At 50.7% G+C, this 21,316-nt stretch overlaps 2 protein-coding genes across 3 annotated transcripts in view; both read right to left on the bottom strand.

The window, feature by feature from the left end:
- Positions 1-2,514: 2,514 nt before the first annotated feature.
- On the bottom strand, positions 2,515-5,282 carry PNMA1 (paraneoplastic Ma antigen 1). Of its 2 annotated transcripts, XM_011949599.1 has the most exons (2): positions 3,440-4,645; positions 3,248-3,399 (listed from the first exon to the last, which is right to left on the bottom strand). In XM_011949599.1, exons 1-2 carry the CDS (start codon positions 4,471-4,473, stop codon positions 3,390-3,392), a joined length of 1,044 nt encoding a protein of 347 aa, XP_011804989.1. In that variant the 5' UTR covers positions 4,474-4,645; the 3' UTR covers positions 3,248-3,389. The 2 variants fall into 2 exon arrangements, with proteins under 2 accessions (XP_011804988.1, XP_011804989.1); XM_011949598.1 differs by having other exon boundaries at positions 2,515-5,282.
- A 678-nt stretch (positions 5,283-5,960) lies between these two features.
- ELMSAN1 (ELM2 and Myb/SANT-like domain containing 1) overlaps positions 5,961-21,316 on the bottom strand; it is a 68,367-nt gene continuing 53,011 nt past the window's right edge. The window contains exons 4-12 of the mRNA XM_011949597.1: positions 20,347-20,692; positions 18,181-18,247; positions 17,549-17,691; positions 17,335-17,438; positions 16,763-16,838; positions 16,002-16,090; positions 13,451-13,600; positions 12,119-12,331; positions 5,961-10,329 (exon numbers count right to left, since the gene is read on the bottom strand). Of these exons, the coding sequence (XP_011804987.1) occupies positions 10,129-10,329; positions 12,119-12,331; positions 13,451-13,600; positions 16,002-16,090; positions 16,763-16,838; positions 17,335-17,438; positions 17,549-17,691; positions 18,181-18,247; positions 20,347-20,692 (1,389 nt within the window). The 3' untranslated portion in view covers positions 5,961-10,128. The remainder of the gene's footprint in view (positions 10,330-12,118; positions 12,332-13,450; positions 13,601-16,001; positions 16,091-16,762; positions 16,839-17,334; positions 17,439-17,548; positions 17,692-18,180; positions 18,248-20,346; positions 20,693-21,316) is intronic.

The following is a 21,316-nucleotide window of genomic DNA, read 5'->3' as shown; positions in this document are numbered from 1 at the left end:
TTTTTTTTCCAAGACAGGGTCTTGTTCTGTCATGCCAGGCTGGAGTTCAGTAGCATGTTCATAGATCACTGCAACCTTGAACTCCTGGGCTCAAGCAATCTTCCTGCATCAGCCTCCTAAATGGCCTGGCTAATTTTTAAATTTACTTATTTTTGTAGAGACAAGGTCTCACTATGTTGCTCAGGCTTGTCTTGAACTCCTGTCTTTAAGCGATCCTCCCACCTCAGCATCCCAGGTGTGAGCCACTGCACCTGGCCCATTTTTAAAAATCTAGCATGTGAGGCGGTTGCGGTGGCTCACGCCTGTAATCCCAGCACTTTTGGAGCACTTTCGAACCACGAGGTCAGGAGTTCGAGACCAGCCTGGCCAACATGGTGAAACCCTGTCTCTACTAAAAATACAAAAATTAGCTGGGCGTGGTGGCACACACCTGTAATCCCAGCTACTTGGGAGGCTGAGGCAGGAGGATCACTTGAGCCCAAGAGAGAGGTTGCAGTAAGCCAAGATTATGCCACTGCACTCCAGCCTGGGCGACACAGCAAGACTCCGTCTCAAAAAAAAATGTAGTATATGTGTATATGTGTGGAGTGGGAGTGTGTACATATATGTGGTGGCTGGTTGGTGTTTGGTGATGGAAGTGTGTGTGGGTGTGAGGAGAAATGGGAATGTATGTTGGGGTTGGGAGACTGGCATAGTGTACATGGAACGGGAGGAGGGTGTATGTTATCCTGGGAATACTGAGGGGGAGATGACAGTGAATGTGTCCACAGTGTGAGAGGTCGGCTGAGTGTGCGCCTGATGCTGGTGGGAATGGAGGGGAAAGTTATGTGAATGGTGGGTAGCGGGTGAAGACATGCCGCGTGTTTGTGGTAAGTGAAGCTGAGCACATCTGTTGGGAACCAAGGCAAGTATGTGGCGATGTGTTTGTGACAGGAGGAAAGGGATGTACAGACATGAAACGAATACGTGCACCGAAAAATCTGGAAGAACATACATTACCCCTTATAAACTTGTTGAATGGCTCAGCTATAATTTTAAAACCTTATTAGGGAAAAGCTCACTGAACACAATATTCATGTAGTAACTTTAGATTCACTGAGGCTCTCAAAAGATGGGTATCTTCAATCACGGAATCTTTGCAGCAAAATATGTTTAAAAGCTGTATTTCCCTTTATATATCTTCCTGCTATAAAATGGCTGCTGTAAAATAAGCCTTCATTTTACACAGATGTGATGAATTATAGTTAGTCAGTGAAACAAAATGTTTAGCTGAAAAGTGATCTTAAGAGAAAAACATGGCCGGGCACGGTGGCTCAAGCCTGTAATCCCAGCACTTTTGGAGCACTTTCGAACCACGAGGTCAGGAGTTCGAGACCAGCCTGGCCAACATGGTGAAACCCTGTCTCTACTAAAAATACAAAAATTAGCTGGGCGTGGTGGCACACACCTGTAATCCCAGCTACTCGGGAGGCTGAGGCAGGAGAATGGCGTAAACCCAGGAGGCGGAGCTTGCAGTGAGCTGAGATCCGGCCATTGCACCCCAGCCTCGGCAACAGAGCGAGACTCCATCTCAAAAAAAAAAAAAAAAAAGAGAAAAACATTGCCAGATAACCTCCTGAACCCCATTTCAAGATTTTCTAAAAAAATTTTTTGAGAAACAAGGTCTCACTTTATCACCAGGTTGGAGTGCGGTGGGGTGATCATGACTCACTGGAGCCGCAACCTCCTGAGCTCAAGCAATCTCCCACCTCAGCCGCCTGAGCTGCTGGGACCACAGGCGTGTGCCACCATGCCTGGCTAATTTTTAAAAATTTGTGTGGAGATTGGGTCTATGTTGCCCAGGCTGGTCTCAAAATCCTGGCTTCAGGCAATCCTCCCTAAGTGCTGGGATTACATGTGTGAGCCACCATATCTGGTCTCTAAATTTTTTTTTTTTTTTTTGAGACAAGAGTCTCACTCTGTTGCCCAGGCTGCAGTGCAGTGGCGCAATCTTCGCTCACTGCAACCTCTGCCTCCCAGAGCAATTCTCCTGCCTCAGCTTCCCAAGTAGCCGGAATTACAGGCACTCACCACCACACCCAGCTAATTTTTGTATTTTTAGTAGAGACAACGAGATGGCTCACGCCTGTAATCCCAGCACTTTGGGAAGCCAAGGCAGGTGGATCACTTGAGGTCAGGCGTTCCAGACCAGCCTGACCAACGTGGTGAAACCCGTCTCTACTAAAAAAATACAAAATTAGCTAGGCGTGGTGGTGCATGCCTGTAATCCCAGCTACTCAGGAGGCTGAGGCAAGAGAATCACTTGAATCCGGGAGGCAGAGGTTGCAGTGAGCTGAGATCGCTCCATTGCACTCCAGCCTGGCCAACAGAGCAAGACCCTCTCTGCCCTTAATAAAAATAAAAAATTTTTAAAATTAAAAAATAAACCAAAAAAATGTTAAGATGACAGCAAGAGGGGAAGAAAAAAAAGGACTTGCCATTTAAATTCACATAGTATCATACAAAGCTCAAAAGTAAAATAAATGGTTTAATGACAAAGTCTTCATAAGAAAAAAGGAGAGAGTTTACTCAGGCTAAAAATGTTTATACATGCCAGAAAAATGAGAAGACAACAGAATTTTTAAAATATTTTAATTTGTATATATAACTTCAAATTTAGAACACTCAGTATGAACAAGAACTATTCTCTAACAAAGATCTGAAATGGGGGAGTGAATTACTGTACAGGTGTATATCAACCTCTCCATGCAATTTACATCTGTATCGTATGCAATGAGAAACTGGTTTACACAGCTCCGTAATTGCAGTATTTTTAAACACCCCATTTTGCAGTCTCAGAATATTTTTCAATTAAACTGATCGACATGTTTAAAGATGAGAAATAAGATGTTTGCATTGTAAAGTTGAGTAATAGCTAATAAATGCACATTTCCTTCCATCAATATAAATCTGGAACTATTTATGGTAAACAAAAATCTATCTGCGCTATCAGTAATCTAATAGTTCATACTTTTACTGAACACTTCCTGTGAGCCAGGCCCCGTAGTAAACATATGACCATGCAATTTCACATTCAGTGTGGAATAGGAAGTGTCAGAGGTTCACGTGTTTTTCACAACTGATTATGATGTCCGTGATGACAGCGTGCACTAAGCGCTGTGTCCAACTAACCCTTTACCTGGCACTTTAGCCAGCAAGACCCACTTGCACTGTAGCAGCTCACGGTGCTCGCTTGCACAATTTTAGAATGTTACATGAATACTCAGGCCTGACTAACCTTCCCCTCCAAAAAAAACAACAAAACGGAACAGGGCTAAGCCTTTACTACTCAGAGACACATCTGTAAGACCCCACAGGGACAAGAAAACTAGCTGTGATCTAGGTCTGCACTAAAGCTGCCTTTCCTGGCACTCAGAAGTGCCCTTCCAGGCCTAACTGCAGAAGGGTGGCCTCAGCCTCCTCCTCCTCCTCCTTGGCTTCCTCCTCACGGATCTGCACCAGCAACTGAAAGAGGTTTGGGGCCGGCCCTTCCCCAGCCCCGGTAAGCCACAGCTGCCTTCGGATGGCCCCGCTGTGGTTGGCCCCAGCAATGACCTGCTCTAGGCGGGCCTGGTTCACATTATCTTTATCAATGGCCCCCTTCTCTACCACCTTCTGTAGCAGAGGCTCCAGACGAATGACATAAGCAGACAATTTTTCTCCCGGGTTCTGATAAGTGTTCAGAAATTTGATCTGGGCATCCCTAGAGCTCTCAACGCTCCCAAACACCTGCTCAAGCGCCTTCAGGCATTCGGCAGTGGTTATCGCGGGGTTGCTGGACTTGAGGATGCGAATGACATCAGCGGCGGGGCCTCTAAGACTCTCCATCAACCGCCGCCTCTTTTCTACATCGGACACCTGCCACTCCTCTAGGACCTCATTAGTGTGCTCCAGCCAGGGATCAAAGGTTTCCTCTCCAGGCCCTGGGATGTCCCTCCCCGAGAAAAGTGTCAGCCTCTTGTACCATATGGACTCAACAAGAGGCTGAATAACATTATCCAAAATATAGTTTAGCATCTCTGCTGGCATCTCTGGGCCCGGGGTCGGAGTAGGGTTCTGAAACCCAAGGACACGGGCAACATCTTGCACGGTCCACCCCTCTCTAGCTAGGAAGAGGTGCAATCTTTCTGAAAATTCAGCATCAGAAGTTGGGGGCTTAAACAACACTTTCCAGACCCCTCCTTTGCCCGGCATCTCCCTGGGGATCGCGGCGTAATCAACAGCGCCAGTGAGCTCTAATAAGGCTGCTTTCGCATTTTCTTCCCTCCAGAACATTCTCCCAAGCATTCGGTAGGGGACCTGGGGCATCGCTGCCTGGAGGGTCTCTTCGATTTCAGCCTCATCACAGTTCACTGGGATGCCCCAGACCAACAGAGCTCTCTGGGAGTTCACATCCATCCCCCGGCACCAGTCTTCCAACAGTGTCATCGCCATTTTCTCAACTATCAAGACGCCAATTCTACCAACAGACTGTGGCTCACCGTACTCCTGGCCTTAGAACAATACCAGACACTCCCACCAAGTAGGCCCGAGGGAGGTAGGCTTCATGCATTCACGATTAACAAAGACACAGAGTTCTGATCTCGCCCTTCTCTGCTCCCCCCAAGTCAGTCCGTAGGTGCACTTGGAGTTGAGCTCGGGAACGCTGAGGCAGTCACGCGGCCGTCGCCATCTTGCGTCTGGGTCCGGTCGGGTCCGCCGCCTGCAGCCGGGCTGTCGCGTCGTAGTCCAGCGGGCAAGGAGCGAGGGCGGGCGGCGAAGGCAGGCGCGCAGGGCCGAAAGCAGCCGGGGTGTGGTCGCGGGGCGTGGCCGCCGGGCGCTCGCTGCGGCTCCTGGAGAGGATCGGGCGTTCGCGGTCGCAGCCTGGTCTTCCCGCGGGCGAGGAGCGGCCGTTTGGGAGACTAGCCTGAGGGAGAGACTGTGCCGAAGTCGCGGCGGCTGCGGACCAGCGGAGAGCGGCTTCTTGGCGGGCGCGGGGACTCCTCTTGGCGCGCGCGGGGACTCCTCTGGGCGGGCGGCGAGGACGGCCGAGGACCAGAAACGAAGGCAGCAGAGGAGCAGGAAAGCCGGAGAAGCGAGGCTGGAGACAGCAGAGGCAAGGGTGGGCAGCGGCGGCCTGCAGCGGCTCAGGCGCTGCGCGACTGCCCCAGCATCGAGTCCTACCCGCAACCCGCCGCGACGTTACTGCTGCAGTGGAGGATGGGGCCAGCCCGAGAGCGGCGTCAGCCCCGCCCCGTCCCGCCCCCGCGGCCGAGTCGCTCGGGCGTCGCCATGGCAACGGTGTCCCAGCTGGCGCGAATCACGCCTGCTCCGGCGGCCCGCGCGGGTCGAGCGGTTGCCATGGTGCCAGCGAGGGGCTCCGGCATTTGTTTCTCTGATGGCGCATTTCCTTTTTCATAATTTTCCATTTTAACAGTAAACAAATACTGCTAAGCACCGTGTTTTAAAAATAATAACCCAATCCTGGAGTGGATTTAAGATGATATTGTTGGAAATGATGGCATCCCTCATGGTGGACTTGTCTACTCGGGTTGCTCAGCCAGTCCACCCTGCACGTGAAAATACTCTCCTCAGAACCCTGGCTTCCCGTTACCGTTGACCACACTGTGCACCCTGCATATTTTATCCCAATGAAGCCAAAATGTCGGAGTGCGCCATTTATGTGTATTTGTGTGAGATACTGAGTTTAGACTTTTTCTTGTCTAAACTTTTGTAAACATCTGTTTGTGTCTACTGAGTCATCTTTTAGCCAGGCAAACATTAGTGTGTTATTTTCCTTTTCTTGGCTGGCATCGACAATAGGCTGCTAAAAGAGAATCCTTATGGCCAAAAATGTCGAGTAATCTCCCTGCAAGCAAGACAAGGCCCACTTACATCAACCCCAGATGGTGAAAATCCCAAGAGAACATAGCATTCGAGTCTGAATTTTTAAAACCTTATTTAATAAAAGGTTTAAAGATACAGAAGAACATTCAAAAGTAAATAAGTTACATAGGTACATTACAATCACATCAGCAAGATTCTTTAGTGTATTAATTTTTTTCTTATAAAAAGCACACAAAAAATAAAATCTTGTCTCTATCACAACTGTACAGCAAAAGAGGTAATATTTATATATATATGTACACTATTTTAATATGTAACAGTCTTTAAAAAAGGGTGCCACAGGCAGCAAACACACAAAAGGCAGTGTCTGATCATTTGTTTCAAAATAAAAGGAATATACTTATTTATATGCTATTAAAATATTTGTACAATAATTACAGACTGTCAAGGCTGTTCCTGTGCTCTGTCCCCTCCAACAAGGCCTTCAACTTAGAGACAAATGAGGAAAAAGTGAAACAGCTGCAAATTGTTAGAGGCAAATATTAACATAGCAAAATGTGGGGAGGACACAATTGTTTTATAAAAATATCCCTACTTCCTGTAAACCTATGGAGTTAGGCTTGCCAGTCTGATAATAAATACCGTTCCAGAAAAGCGAGCCCCAGTGAAAACAACTGAACAGCTGAGGCTTGAGTATGTGTCGTATTCCTCCTTCATCTTAACATCTGGCACATGAGAAGAAAGAGGTTAGGTCACTGAGGCAGTTAAATATAGGCGATCCCTTTAGACATAAGCAGCAAAAGACCTTGGTGCCAGGAGTGGAAGGGGGCGCGGCAGAAGGGGTGGTATGTACCTTAGCTGTGAGGGGGGCTGCTGAAGGCATGGAGGACAGTAATGACGGCTCTGCCTCCTTGGATGGGTGGAGACCTCAGAAATGGTCTGCAGCACAGGCACTAGGTCAGTTTCCCGCCTTTAGCTGAATGCAGATGGATGCTGGGAGATGGATATGGTGAGATGGTGTGGGGAGGATGTTAAGAAAGCTGGAGGTGTTATCACTTCTCAGAGCTCTGAATATAGGGAAAAAAACAACAAAAGACAAGCCCAGGGAGAAAGCACCATTAAGGATATACTTATGCCAGCTTCTATAGCTGCACCTACTTTATTGGCAGGTCACTTGCCACAATTGCATCTACCCTCTAAACTTTTTAATTTTTCACACTGTATCCAAGACATAAATGCATCCTGGAGCATGGACCTTCCTAAAATATGATGTCTGGCGGGATTAATGCAGAGGTACCATCTTGATTTTCCCCAGTTACATTCACCTGGTCTCGTCTCTGTAAGCTTAGAAGAGTAGAATCACTTTCTTGGCCGGGCGCGGTGGTTCACGCCTGTAATGCCAGCACTTTGGGAGGCCGAGGCGAGTGGATCACCTAAGGTCAGGAGTTCAAGACCAGCCTGGCCAACATGGCAAAACCCCGTCTCTACTAAAAAAAAAAAATACAAAAATATTAGCTGGGTGTGGTGGTGTGTGCCTGTAATCCCAGCTACTCAGGAGGCTGAGGCAGGAGAATCCTTTAACCCAAGAGGCAGAGGTTGCAGTGAGCCGAGATCACACCACTGCACTCCAGCCTGGGTGACAGAATGAGACTCTGTCGCAAAAAAAAAAATTTTTTTTCCAAGTACAAGATGTTACCACTGAACAAAAGGGTCTGGTGAATGATGGAGGTTTCTGTTACCCTATGTCCATAAAGGGGCCTGAAACCAAATATGGTTTGAATAGAAAAAACCTCGGGAAACATAAGTAGCACTTTGGGGCTAAGCTGCGAAGGCACTCGTATTATACAAGTAATTTCGAAGAGAGCCTAAATTTGCTACCCCCCTGCTTCTACAGGGTATACCAGATTTTTGCTGTCTTGGGACACTGAGCTCATGGAAACCTGTGGAGGAAACTAACCGGGAAGTTGGGGATCTAGGTAGTCATCCAAGAGTCTAGAGGGAGAAGAAATTTGTTACTTCCACAGCCGGGGTCCTGTAGAACCACACTAATGTATAAATGGATGCTGAAAAATACCTGACAGTGCACAGTTTCAAAACAAAACTCCCTCTCCACTCCCAGTTACTGACATGATGCTTCTTGGCTATCTCATAAGGACTAGCAGTATGAATATTTTCTGGGTCCTTCCTAATACATTGACCTGTCATATGCGCATTCACTTAGAATTTCTTTTGCACAACTCAGTTGAGTAAGATCAGAAAAATAGCTGAGCCCTGCTATAGCCCTGCTATGGGACTGGAAGTGAAGGGGCCTCCAGAACCTCCTGGCCCTTTCACTTCACCCATGCCAAATATGGCTTCTTCAAATCAGAATCCAGGCCCCATAAACCAAATTAGAATCCTGGCCTGTTGCCAATTCCCTCAGGCAAAGCACAGCCAGAGAAGGGGCAGCAAGAACTGCCTTTGATCTCCCTTGCTCTGTGTGGCTTTGGTGACCTTCCCACTCTCTTCCAGTGTTGCTATCATTCCTATTGGCAAGAGCTTCCAGAGCAACCAGGTGAGGGACCTTAGGGCCTTGGGAATTCGGGAGGGGGGGATGGGGGACGTCAAGATGCCTCATTTTGGGATAAATGCACTTGGGCCTCTGAAAAGCAGGAGGCCCCTGGTCCCTGAGAGGATGTTAAAAATTAAATACTAAGAATAAATAAATAGCTCCCAAATGACACGAGTCAAGGAATGAAGGCTCCTGTCCAATAGAGTTAGGAGACCTCTCCCTCCTAGGGAAGGATCCCGAAATCTCCAGCGTGCAAGCCTGGAGGCTGGGTTGTGGATATCAACACTGGGTGGGGTGCGGTGGGGTTAGGTGTAGCTGCTGAGGTCAGGGCAGAGGCAAGGACGCTGGCCCCCAGGAGGGGCAGGCCGAGCCTCTCTGGGACCTGCTGAAGGCGGAGCGCCCTTGGCAGCCTCCAGGACCCAAAGGTATTTGGCAAAAAAGGTGGGAAGCAGAAAGAGCCAGGCTTGTCAAAAGCTCTCTCCGGCCTAACTGCAGCTTCCAGCCTCTGCACAGCTCCCTTCCCTGCAGCAAGATGAGTGCTTTGGACAAGAACGTTAGCCCCTTCCCCAACGCCGAGAAAACTTTGTAGGCCCAGCAGCGCCGCCAGCAAGCAGCAAAGGGAGAGTACCTGTCGCGGCCTCCCTCCCAAAGAGGAGGTGGCCACTCAGGGCACGGTCACGGGAGCAGCTCAGGCAGGACTGGAGACTGCAGGGACAGCACAGGTGTCAGGCTGCGCCCCTTCTCAGAGAAGCCAGCTGACTCCCTCCGAGAGTCCCTTTTTCTGGGGCTTGGGGCAGGGTCGTTGCAGCCTTCGAGGTTCTCTGGGGAGGAGGAATGCTGCTCCAAAGTGGGTGAGCTTGTGCTTGGCCGGCCACGGTGGCTTCCTGGAGGCCGAGGGGAGGAGGGGGAGGCAAAGAGGAGGGAAGAGACTGCGGGGCAGCGGAGCAGCAGAAGTCGGAGTGTGAGAGGCAGTGGAGCCCCTCCTGAGGGGAACGGGACTATCCCGGTTCAGGAGAGCACGAGGACAATTTCCAACAGACCAAATGCAAAGAGAACTGGATCCTGGAGCCCTTAACGCTGCTCCCAGGGCCTTCATAAGTAAAAGAGCCGTTTATTTCACTGTCTCATTTGTTTTGCAGGGAAAAATCCCTGCGATCCTCTCCTCACTTCCTCTTGAGATGCCAGGGTGTCTGTGGGCGCTGGCAACGGTGCGAGAAGGGCCGGGGTCCAGGACTGGGCCAGCCTGGCTCCCGCGCTCAGCCCTTGTCGCCCGCTCCCGCGCCGCTCTCCTCCCGCAGAGCCTGCTGGTGGGCGGCGGCGGCAGCGGCGGCCTCCTTCTCCTTTAGCCTCAGCGCTGCAGCCTTCTTCTCCTGCTCTGCGTGGCTCTTCATGTGCGCACTGCGGCTCTTCACCTTGTAAAACACCCTGCGGCCGGGCAGGGGTTGATCAGGACAGCCCTAGCCCACCCCGGGGCTCCCACCGCGGGTGCGCGAGCAACCCAAGCCTTCACCTTCACCCCCCACGCGACACAGCCGGGGCTGGCCAGCTTGTATCATTTTCCGAAAGCTGCCCCATGACGTCACAGCCCTAGAAACCCGCTGAGCCAATCAGAAACGAGGCGGACACCGCCTGTACCTCTTCCCCCTCCCCCCCGGCCCCGCCCCCGCTGCGCACCAGCCCCCTGGCTCCCAGCGGGGACAGGGCTGGCCACCTTACCTGCCACATTTTTTACAGGGGAAAGTGTTCTCCTGATTCTGGGTCTTACTGAATGTCTCTGTTTTTTTCTTCTTCTCTGAAAAAGGTAGTGCCCTTCGTGACTTCCCTGTCCCTTCTCTTGGCTTATCTGAGGCCTGACAACCGGCAGACCCAGGGGCGTTTGACTCGTGGCTCCGGAGGATGAGGATGTCATTGGCCTGAAGAAAATCAGACAAGGAGAGTTGAGTGACCTGAGCGAGCGCAGATCTGGAATTCTAGAATCGCGGGAACCGGGGGCCTGAAAGGTCACATATACTCCTGCCAGTCACCTAGCATGCACTTGGGTCCTTCCAGGGATAGGACGACCATTGCCTCCTCCAACTCTGCGTCTCTGGTCAGCTCTATCGTTTACAAAGTTGCTGCGAGGGTAATTCTGTGGGGCAGCCCGAGCTGCTAGAGGCCTTGATGCGCCTGACAGGGGATCTTGGTGTCTGGGTTAATGAAGCACCTGTTGATGTTTTCTGTCATTTAGTCCGCTCATGCCCTGTTCTATAAATGAGATTCAGGCCCCTGTGATGGGTCAGGTGCTGGGGACAAAGAGGTTGACACAGGCATGCCTGCCCTCAGAGCTGAGGGTCTGGTGGAAGGGACAGATGCACAGGTAGCTAGTTCAGGACAGTGCAGTGCGGGGAAACCAAATGGCAAGAGCAGGGGTCAGAGTGCAGAGCAGAGGGAGCAGAGGTGGCCTTGGCTGGGGCAGCCCCGGGTGGCCAGCAGAAGTGGAACCCTCATGGGAAAGTATTCACAAAAGTCAGCAGAACTCTGTAGGGCGCTACACAGAGCACAGCTCTCGGTGCAGGTGGTCAAGGCTCAGAAGTGGGCACATAGCCGTGGGTTTACAGTTTATGGGAGTTCTGTAAGCATGAGTGTACTACATACATTCCTTTTTTTTTTTTTTTTTTTTTTTTTTTTTTGAGACGGAGTCTCACTCTGTCACCCAGGCTGGAATGCAATGGCGCAATCTCGGCTCACTGCAACCTCCACCTCCTGGGTTCAAGCAATTCTCCTGCCTCAGCCTCTGGAGTAGCTGGGATTGCAGGCGCACACCACCATGCCCAGCTAATCTTTGTATTTTTAATAGAGACGAGGTTTCACCATGTTGGCCGGGCTGGTCTCGACTCCTGACCTCAGGTGATCCACCCACCTCAGCCTCCCAAAGTGCTGGGATTACAGGTGTGAGCCACTGCGCCAGGCCTACTACACACATTTCTAAAAAAACACGACTCTCAAAAAGCAGCAGCTCTCCAATAAACCCCTTCCCCTCCCTACTGCTTTCTGGGAGAACTCTCCCTGGTAAGGAGCAACTATGGCCGGTAGTCTTGCTTCTTGGTCTGTGATATGGTGGACAGAGCACTGCACTAGGAGTCCAAGGACCTGGGGCAAGTCACTTAGCATCTCTGAACTGCCTTCCCCCCATCTGCAGAGTAGAGGTTAACTCTGCAGTGTGAGGAATTAATGAGATAATGGAAATGAAAGCACTTTGCAGAGATCATGCTTGAAGGCCTATGATTGTCATTCCCATGATCTCAACTCAGTCTCATTCTTGTCAGGGACTCTGGCTCTCTTAGGGGAGCCCTGTCCAAGCTACAACCCACCAATGCTCCCTCAGTGACCCACATACCTACTGGGTTTTCACAAAACCTTTTTCCCTCTGAATCTCAGATACTGAAGCAGTAGAGTATAAAAGTTAATTGCAGACTCTGGATTCAGGCTGCCTACTAGCTGTGTTATCTTGGGCCTCAATTTCCCCATCTATAAAATGGGAATAACAGTAATACCACATAGGGTTGTGAGAATTAAATGAGTTAACAGCACAAAGTACTTCACACACTTCCTGCTATTATGATTATAATGAGGATCACAGTCCTGCTCTACCCTCCCTCCCACATCCCCAGGCCCAGCTCCACCCTGCTTGCCCTGGGCTCAGCCCATGGCGGTCACACTCACCGACTCATTGGCCTGTAGTGTCTGCGTGGCTTTGACTGCCGCTGCCCGCCTGCTGCGCTCTCGCCCCTCTTCCTGCTCCTCCTTCTCCTGGATCTCTGGCACCTCCTCCTCCCCCTCCTTCCTGGGCTCCTTCACCTCCCTCTTGGGCTCCAGCCTCTCTCCACCTGGGGACTCTCTTCTGGGAAGAGGCACCCTTGGGAACTTTTGGGAAGTCTATGGGGAACAAGAAAAAGGGCAGTGAGCCTACAGCTCCGTCTCACTGCTGTAGCACAGATTCTGACCCGGCCGAGGGGTCATGGCATAGTAGCCATGGAAACAGAAGAGAGTCTCAAGCCCTGGGAGCACTTGAGAGAGAGCGAAGGGCAGGGAGGGTATATACCAGTCGCTCCCCATTGCCACCCATCCTCCTGGACAGATGACCAGGAGGCATCCTTGGCAATGATGTGGTGAGCCAGGCAGAAGCCTTGAGTTCCAATTCCAAACTATCTTTGTAATGCTTTCTATAGCTCTACTACCTTCCTACCTGCAAAATGGGCAGCAAACCACTCCCTGTCTTACAGTAGCATGTCATCAAACATGGACTTGCAATCCCAAAAATGATGCTAAGTGGATAGATACATGGACACAGAATTAAGTAACATTCCCTTTTCAATTCTCTTTCAATCCTGATTATGCCAAGGACTCAGTCTCTGGTTGCTGCTAATGTGTCTTTTATACTTCTCTAGACTTAATAATCTCTTTAACAGAGCAAGGTCCGGCCTCAGTCTCAGCCTTGGCAGGTAACACAGTATCTAGCTAGAATTTAGTAACACTGGTTTTCACATATATTTTTACCAGTACCTTCTATTTATAGCACACAACCCTGGTTTTCTATTTATCACTGTGATATAAAGCTTCCCTTCTGAGTAAAAAATGAGTTGATTTAAAGGAAAATATTAAGTAATGGCACAAGTAGTATGTGAATATGACAAAAATTCTGATGGTGACACAAGGTAGGATGCAGATACAGCAGAAATCAAAAAGGTGATACAAGAACGACCGCGGTTTGAAAAACAGTGTTAGCGGCCTGCTCTGCGGAGACAGGAAGACGATGCTGGTGTGAATCCCGGGAGGAAATTACCCTGTGTATCAACACAATGTATTATTACTATGACACCAGCAGTATAGAGAGGAGAACCCAGCGGTCCAGGGCTCCTTGTGACTGTCAGGGACACCGTCTTCCTCAACCTGCCCTCTACAGGCTCCTGGAGAGCGTGAGCTCGGGCTCCCAGCTCAGGCCTGGCCCCAGACCCAGCCCAGGCTCTATGCATCTGAGGCTGGAAAAGGAGTCACCTTAATATCCACTTCAACCTCTTCCTGGGCTGACTTCTCATCGCTGGCATCCACATCCCCAAAGGTTAGAGTCCCATTGCGGCCGATTTTCACCTGCTTCTTGTAGGTGTAGTAGAACTCCACGCACTGGGCCACGGTCTTGGTCTGGATCTGGTTTGAAGTCAAAACTGAGGTCAGAACCCTCTGGTTTGGCTCATCAGCCTGGGGAGAATCCAGCCTTTCTCATCCCTGCATCTTTCCCTTAACTTCAAGCCAAAATGAAACCCAGTCAACCTAGGAAATACAAGCATTTTTCCAATGCCTGCTCTGCAACAAACCACTGATCAATCAATGCTTCAGCACGATTTAAAATAAGTAAATAAATAAAACAAGCTATAAAGGAAAACATCGGAACCACCCAGGAGAAGGCAATGTGGATTGTGTATCAGAGGACATTACTGTATTTTTTTTTTCTTTTTTTTGGAGACAGAGTCTCACTCTGTCACCCAGGCTGGAGTGCAGTGATGTGATCTCGGCTCACTGCAACCTCCGCCTCCCAGGTTCAAATGATTCTCGTGCCTCAGCTTCCTGAGTAGCTGGGATTACAAGTGTGTGCCACCACAGCTGGCTAGGTTTTTTTTTGTATTTTTAGTAGACATGGGGTTTCACCATGTTGGCCAGCCTGGTCTCAAACTCCTGGCCTCAAGTGATCCTCTGCCTCCCAAAGTGCCGGAATTACAGGCATAAGCCACCTCGCCTGGCCTGAATTATTTTATCAGGTTAAATTTCTTGGGCATGCTAATGGTACTGTGGTTTTGTAGAATATCTTGGTTTTTAGGAGATACATGCTGAAAGCTTTTAGTCATGTGACAGGATGACTGTAACTTACTTTTAATGATTAGCTGAATCAGAGAACGAGAGAGCTGTATATGTGTGTGTCTATGTTTAGACATAGAGAAAGAGAAAGCAAATGTAGCCAATGTTAACGATTGCTAAATCTAAGTCGGGGTAGATGGGTGTTCATTCTACTGTTCTTTCCATTTTCCTGTAAGTTTGAAATTTTTCAAACTGAAAAGTTGAAGGAAAAGGTCTGGGCACCATCTGTATCCAAAGCCAGCCCTGACCTGGGCAACAGAGACGCTTTTCATTAATCCAGGCAAAATTTCATTTCTCTCCAGGGAGCAGTGGCTGACAAGTGAGCATACAGAAATGACACAGTGTGCCCTGTCCGGGGAGGAACTCAAGGGAAACTCACAAGAAAGCCCTGGAAAACCTGAGGAGGAAGTGAAAGGCCTAAGTCTTCCTCCTGACTCTGCTACCACACAGCTATTTGAGCTTAGGCAAGTCACTCACTTTTCTAATTTGTTTCTTCATGTGTAAATAGCAAATGGGGTTAAGTAAGACTAGAAGATCTCCAGCGGCCTGCCTCTCAAGCTCTGAAATTCTAGCTCTCCCATTGCATAAATCTATTTGGACACTGGGTTTGGTTTTTGGGCGACTTTCCCACACGAAGAGGCTGTTTTCTCTGACACCACCCCACGGGCTCCCACACTGCTCAGCCACCGCTGGGCTGGGAGCTCCTGTCCCAGAGAGGCCAGGGGTTAGTGTGGGCCCTTTGTGTCTGAGGAGGAAACAGACATGTTTCATCTCACAGAAATGGCCAAGTCACACATATATTAATTAGGCCGTTTACACATTTACTGTCAATTCTCTCTGACCCTTTGTTTGACTGACTAAAGGTCTGCTCATTTCATTAGGCATTAGGGGCGCCTCAGTGAATTTCATGGGCGTGTACTTCCCGTCAGTATTGCCCAATCAGGGAACAGAGCGTTACTAAAACATAGCAAAGGACTCCTCACAACAGGGCCCTTGTAAGGGAATTCATCACCAGCACTTTGTCTAGTCCCCAGGGCTGTTCCCAATACAATCCACAATCCCAGGAGGAAAGGGCATGCTTTTTTTAAAAAAACTCTTCCCTTGGCAGTCCACACAATCCTCTCTCCCCACGGCCCAGATTTTGTGAGACAGGGCTGGAAAGATGCAACTCCTTGGATTAGCAAAGCATCTGCTTTTCCAGAAGAATATGGAGAGAGGGCAAGATAAATCTAGGGAATGTGGGCTTGAACAGCTGAGTTACTGGAAGGCAACTCTTGGTCAAAGGAGGGCAGAGGCCCCCAGGTCAGCTATGCAGGCACTTGCTGGCTCTCAGTTCCCCTCACCCCAGGGGCCCTCCCCCCGCACCTTCCCCTGGGGAATGGCTCACCTCTACTTGCCGCCCTCCTCCCCATCTTCGTCTTGCCTATTTTAAGTCTGATGCCCACTTAGGCCTCCTTCTGGATTGAGACCCCAGAGCTTGGCCACACCACCCTGAAGTGAGGTAAGGGTGCTTAGAACTGATAGAGAAAAGAGGCCTAATCTTTCTTTTTCTTGTATTGTTTAGGAAATTCTGAGGCTACTCAGTAGCATTGACCTGACTGCTTTTTAAGAGGGCTTGGTCACTGGCAGAGGGAGCCCTGAAGTCACACAGGCAGCTCTTGGCCCTCTTTTGCCCCTGAAACAGAGCCCAGCTCACCAGCTTCTGCACCAGGAAGAAATCCTTCTTGTAGATGGCAATGCCTTTGTTGAACAGCTTCCTCTCGGCCATCTTCCACTGGTCAGAGCCTATGGAGCAAAGAGGCAGCCAGGGAGTGAGGTGGGCAGGGCCCTGGCCACTGTGGGGCCATTCTGACCAGCAAAAAGGTATAAGGCCCATGGTCTCTGCAGGCATCAGAGCCGGCTCGTCGTCCCACTTCTCCCACACACTAGTCATGTTGCTCACAGCCTCACTCCCTTGCTTGTGAAATGGAAACTAATATCGCCTAGCTCACCAGCTGTGGTGAGGACTAAATAAGATAATGCATGTGAAACCCTTGGTGCTCTGCCTGGTGCAGATGAAATGTAGCACTAACATGGATGGAAAACATTGGTTGCTAGAATTATGTGACTCGGTCCATGTCCTTCTTAAAGTGCCCAGAACAGGACATACACTCCTAGGGCTAAGTTCCAGGTACCTGATGCCAATTTGGATGGCTCTCCTTGGGTTCCTGTCCCTGTGACCTGGGCTTTTTTGCCTGGATGGGCTCCCACCTGCCCACTCCCTTCTCCCCTCCCCTCCAGGGCACAGGAAACTCCTGGAGAGCTACCCCAGCTTTGGTGGCAGTTCCCTCACTCTGACTCTTGGGTTATCTACCCTCCTCCTCCCGCCCCGACCCAGGGCTGTGACTCAGCACTGAGCAGGGCCCCATGGATGCTGGGGACCTCTCAGGGCACCGTGCCCACCACAGCCAGGCTCACCTGTGTAGTGATAAGTTGCCAGCGGATGATTGTGGGGCCGCAGCGGCTTCTTCAGTAGCAGCTTATTCAGCGTTTCCTGGAGGGGAAGTGAGGGAAGGGTCAGGGCGCTGGCAGGGGTATCGGTGGTGGACAGAGCATTCTAGACCCTGATAAAATCCTGAGTAGGGTGGGCACTTACTCTTGCCCCCCTTAACTGCTGAGAGATAAGGGGTTCGGTAGGGTGGTGAGATCACAGGGGGTGGGACTGCCCAGAAAACAGGCCTCAGGTCCTCTTAAGAGAGACCATGGCCCCAAGGGAGGCAGCACTGCTGGAGAAGGCTCTCAGCAACCATCCAGTCTGAGTCCACTGACCCAAAATCAGGGATGGGAATGGACGGGAGAACACTGCACAGCAAAACCTGGGGGCTGAAACTAGGGCTCCCTCAGGTCAAGCCCCTACAGCCCCTTCCTTAGTCAGACCCTCCTACTGGCCTCGAATGTGCATGCCAGCAGGCCTAGCTCCTGAGCAGCAGACATGGATCCAAGCCAGCCCCCACTGAGGGGTCCTCCCTCTGCTGGGGGTGCCTTCTCACCAGGATGTCTCCTCTGGACTCGTGCAAACAGTGCAGGGCTAACTCCTGGTTGGTGCCAGCACCAGGGAAAATGCTGGAGCAGGCAGCTGTCAGCAGGTCTTCCACTGGATCCACAGGAGCATGAGAGGGGAGGGGAGGAAACCACGTTCAGCTCGGGGCTGGGCAGGTTGAGGCCTGTGCCTGCCCTCACTGGCTGCCCCAGGCCCCTCCTCACCTTGCCTCTGCTTCTCCCGGCTGCTCTCTAGGTCCTCCCACGGCTGCCACACCAAGTCGGCCTTGTGGGGATCTGCAGCTGCCAGGGCACGGTCCCTCATCGAGGGGATTTCAGCCTGGAACCGGGAGCCCACGTTGATCCGTCTAGAGGAGTGAAAAGGGCAGGAGGTGAGGCCTCACCTTGCGGGGACAGAGAACTTGATGATGATCCCTCAGGGTCGGAAGCAGATGAGGGGGAGCCGGCAGAGCAAGGCCTCAGCTAGGTGTAGGGAGTCTGGCTTCTAGGGGATTGGGAGGATGGTCTGACCTGGCACCTCTAGAAAGGCAAGGTCCAGAGGCAGGAGAGGGGAGAAGCAGCTCCAGGTTTACAGATGGGAAAGAGCCCCTGGACCCCCCTTCCAACTCTCCTAGAGATAAGTTCAAGCTGAGCCAGTCCTTGTCCTTCCCTGCAACTTCCACACAGAGGCAGGGCGGGGACAGCAAAGTCCAGGGCCAAATACAGAAGCTCAGGGAGGCCCTCTCAGCCCTATGCAGTCCCCACGGAACCCTCCTGTTGCTCCCAGGGCCCACCTGCACACATTGCACCAGTGTGGCCACCCACACACCCTTGGCCAGGGGCAGGGCTGCACTTACGGCTCGATGCTCACTGGGGTAGCCTCCCCCATCACAGAGAGGACAGGCGGGGTGACTTCAGCACTGTCTACGGGACAAAGAGCAGGTTGATAAATAGTACCCTCCTTTCAGCAAAGCACCCCCAATGTGCAAGAGTCACAGTGGTGACACACAGAGCTCACACAGGGAACACAGGCACCTGAGTCCTGGCTCTGCAGCCTGCCACCCTACAAAAACGCAGGCTCTTCACTAAATATTTGGGTGCCTCAGTTTTCACACCTACCAAAAGGGACTATCACTACCTGTCTCCTAGGGCTAATGTGAGAACTGGATAAAATAACACACTGAGCCTGGCACTCGATAAAGATTATTGTTACTGCTTCTACAACTAAAGCCATATCCCTGCCCCCAGAAGCTCCAACACTGCAGAATCAGCTCCAGCGTAAAGCTGTGGTTTTCTGGTAAAGAGACTGAAACTTTGAGCACACTAGGGAGGTGGTGAAGGGGATCGCTGTTATATAGTTATTGTCTCACTTTCTCACTTGCTCTTTGGATTTTCCGCCTCAGTTTCTCCCAAGCTAGTTTTTTTTCTTTTCTTTTTTTTTTTTGAGACAAAGTCTCACTCTGTCTCTGCCCAGGCTGGAGTGCAGTGGTGTGATCTCAGCTCAAGGAGTTGAACCTCCAAGTTGAAGCGATTCTCCTCCCTCAGCCTCCCAAGTAGCTGGGATTACAGGTGAGTCACTGTGCCCAGCCCCAAGCTGGTCTTCTTAAGGCCCCACATGATCAAAACACTCCTTTGCTCAAAAACAAACAAGAAAAAAAAAAAATCTTTGCTTTTTACTGACTCCCTCCTGCAATGTGAGATAAAACCTGCAACCCTCCCCTCAGGGTTCGAGGCAGTTCCGCTTCCATCTGTACCTCTCACCACCCGTGTGCCTGGACCTGCATCCTAGCTGACTGCTTACCTCTCGGCCCCTCACTCTCCCTGCATGGTCCCATCTACAGGCCTTTGCACCAGTCATTTCCTCTCCCTAGTGTGTCCTTCCTGCCCCTGCCCTCCTCCATCTCTGGGGCTCAGCTCTGGCCCCACCCCAATTGAATGCAGTCCTCACCAGCCCAGGCTAGCTGCTAGGGGCTTCACTCACTGCTACAGATCCCACACTGCCAGGAACCTCTGTTTTTCCAACTCCCAGGCTTTCACGTCAACTCCCTAATGACCTTGCATTCTCTATAGAACAGACCACGGTGTCCTGTACATTCTTGGAGCCCTCACAGGACCCAGTTCAAGGCCTTACGCCCAAGTGTTCAGTAACTACTCTGGGCAGACTGACCTCTCGCTGGCTGCCAGTCTGATCTCTACAATGACTTCCTCTTCCTACACAGCCTAGCCAGGGAGAAGCCTCCCCAGGAAGCAGGACAGAAGGCTGGCCAGCCTAGGGCAAACATTTTGCACATACAGACACCAGGGGGCACCAGAGAGCTACACCATGGGTGAGGTCACAGTCAAAGGTTAATTGGCCAAAGGCATCTATGAGCTAGCTACTTCCACTTAATCCTCTCTACCACCCTAAGGGATTGGATTATCCCATTTTGCAGAGGAAATGGATCACCTCGTGGAGTGGGCAACATTTTTCGGCAGCACACCACCCCACGCCAGCCCAATATTTCCAGAGTGTCTGTTTTTGGCCAAAAGGACTGTTTGAGAGCCCCAGAGACCAGATCTGCTGCAAAGGGCTATGAGCAAACAGCATGGCCTGGCATGATGTTCCAGCTTTATGTGTGCTAATGCACCTGAGCCTAGGAAGTGGTCATTAGGTTGAACCAAAGGAAACTACTATTTGTGAACCCCAAAATAGTTGAATATTGGCAATTTCACCATCAACCAAGTACTACTAATATTCCCATCTTAATACTGAAAAAACTGAGGCCCAGGGAGTTGAAGTGACTTGCAAAAATGGATGTAACAGTAAATGATGAAATTGAGATTTGAATCCAAGCAGCTGGGCGGGACCCCCGCCCCTCCTTGTTGAATGAGGACAATCTCCTTCTCAATCTCAGAGAAGACAGCAGAGCTCCTTCTCCCAGAGTGTTCCAGCCCAATCCCACAGCAGCCCCATAGGCTGAGATGCCTCCCTGCCCACTGCCCCAGCCCCACTCTTGCCAGGGCCGCGGAGGGAGGTCACTCACTAGTCCGGAGCAGCGTGCGATGGGCACTCTTAGGTGTGATGGGAGGAGGGGCAGGGATGGTGCTGGTTGATATGATGGCATTGAAGTAGAGGCCAGAGCCTTCCCGTACAGGGCTGAGGATGGGGGGTGGCGTGTAGGGAGGCAGCTCAAAGCTCCGCTCAGAGGGGTGGTCAGCTAGGCGCACAGGAGAGCGCAGGTGGCTCTGGTATGGGGTGATGTTGGAGTAGACGGGAGGGGCAATGAAAGTGCCCGCCTTGGTGGGGATGATGAGGGGCTCTGGCCTGGGCCGCTGCTTTGGTTTCCGCACGGAAGGCTCCCCCTCCAACTTGACATTTATGTCTTCCGCCTGGAGAAGGAAAGAAAACAAAGATGGCTCAGCCTTGTGTCCCAGGGAAAGTGAAGTCTTAACCACAGCTTGCCAGTCTCACCTCTGGAACTTAGGCTGCCCACCACACCCACCAAGGCAAGCCTGAAAAAAAGGAGCAGGTCCAAAAGCCCTTATTGTCTCCTCTAGGCCAGAGGTCAGCAAACTTTTTCTGTAAGGGGCCAGAGAGTAAATATTTTAGGCTTTGTGGGCCACATGTGATCTCTGTTACATATTCGTCTTCTTTCCCTTTTTCTTTTTAAAACTAATCGTATAAAATTGTAACACCATTCTTAGCTCTGGATTTGGCCCCCAGACCACTGTTCCCCACCTCTGCTGTAAAGTGTGTGATAGGGCAGAAGAGTACAGTAGTTCAGGGCCCAGGCTCTGCAGCTGGACTGCTTGGGTTGGGACCTACCACCTTTATTGCCACTTAAAATTACTCAATCTTTCTGTGCATCTTCATTTTTAACATGGTGCCTACCTAGTAAGTGCCTACTTACTGGGGTAACTATGAGGACTACATGAATTAATACATGGAAATCACTGAGAACACTACTTGGTACCTCAGTAAATATTGGCTATCACTACTTAAACTCCAGGCTC

This window comes from Colobus angolensis, unplaced genomic scaffold (genome assembly GCF_000951035.1).
Source record: "Colobus angolensis palliatus isolate OR3802 unplaced genomic scaffold, Cang.pa_1.0 Scaffold3, whole genome shotgun sequence".
Classification (NCBI taxonomy): domain Eukaryota; kingdom Metazoa; phylum Chordata; class Mammalia; order Primates; family Cercopithecidae; genus Colobus; species Colobus angolensis.
Note: the sequence above shows the minus strand (reverse complement) of the source record. Positions and strands in the feature narration are given on the sequence as shown.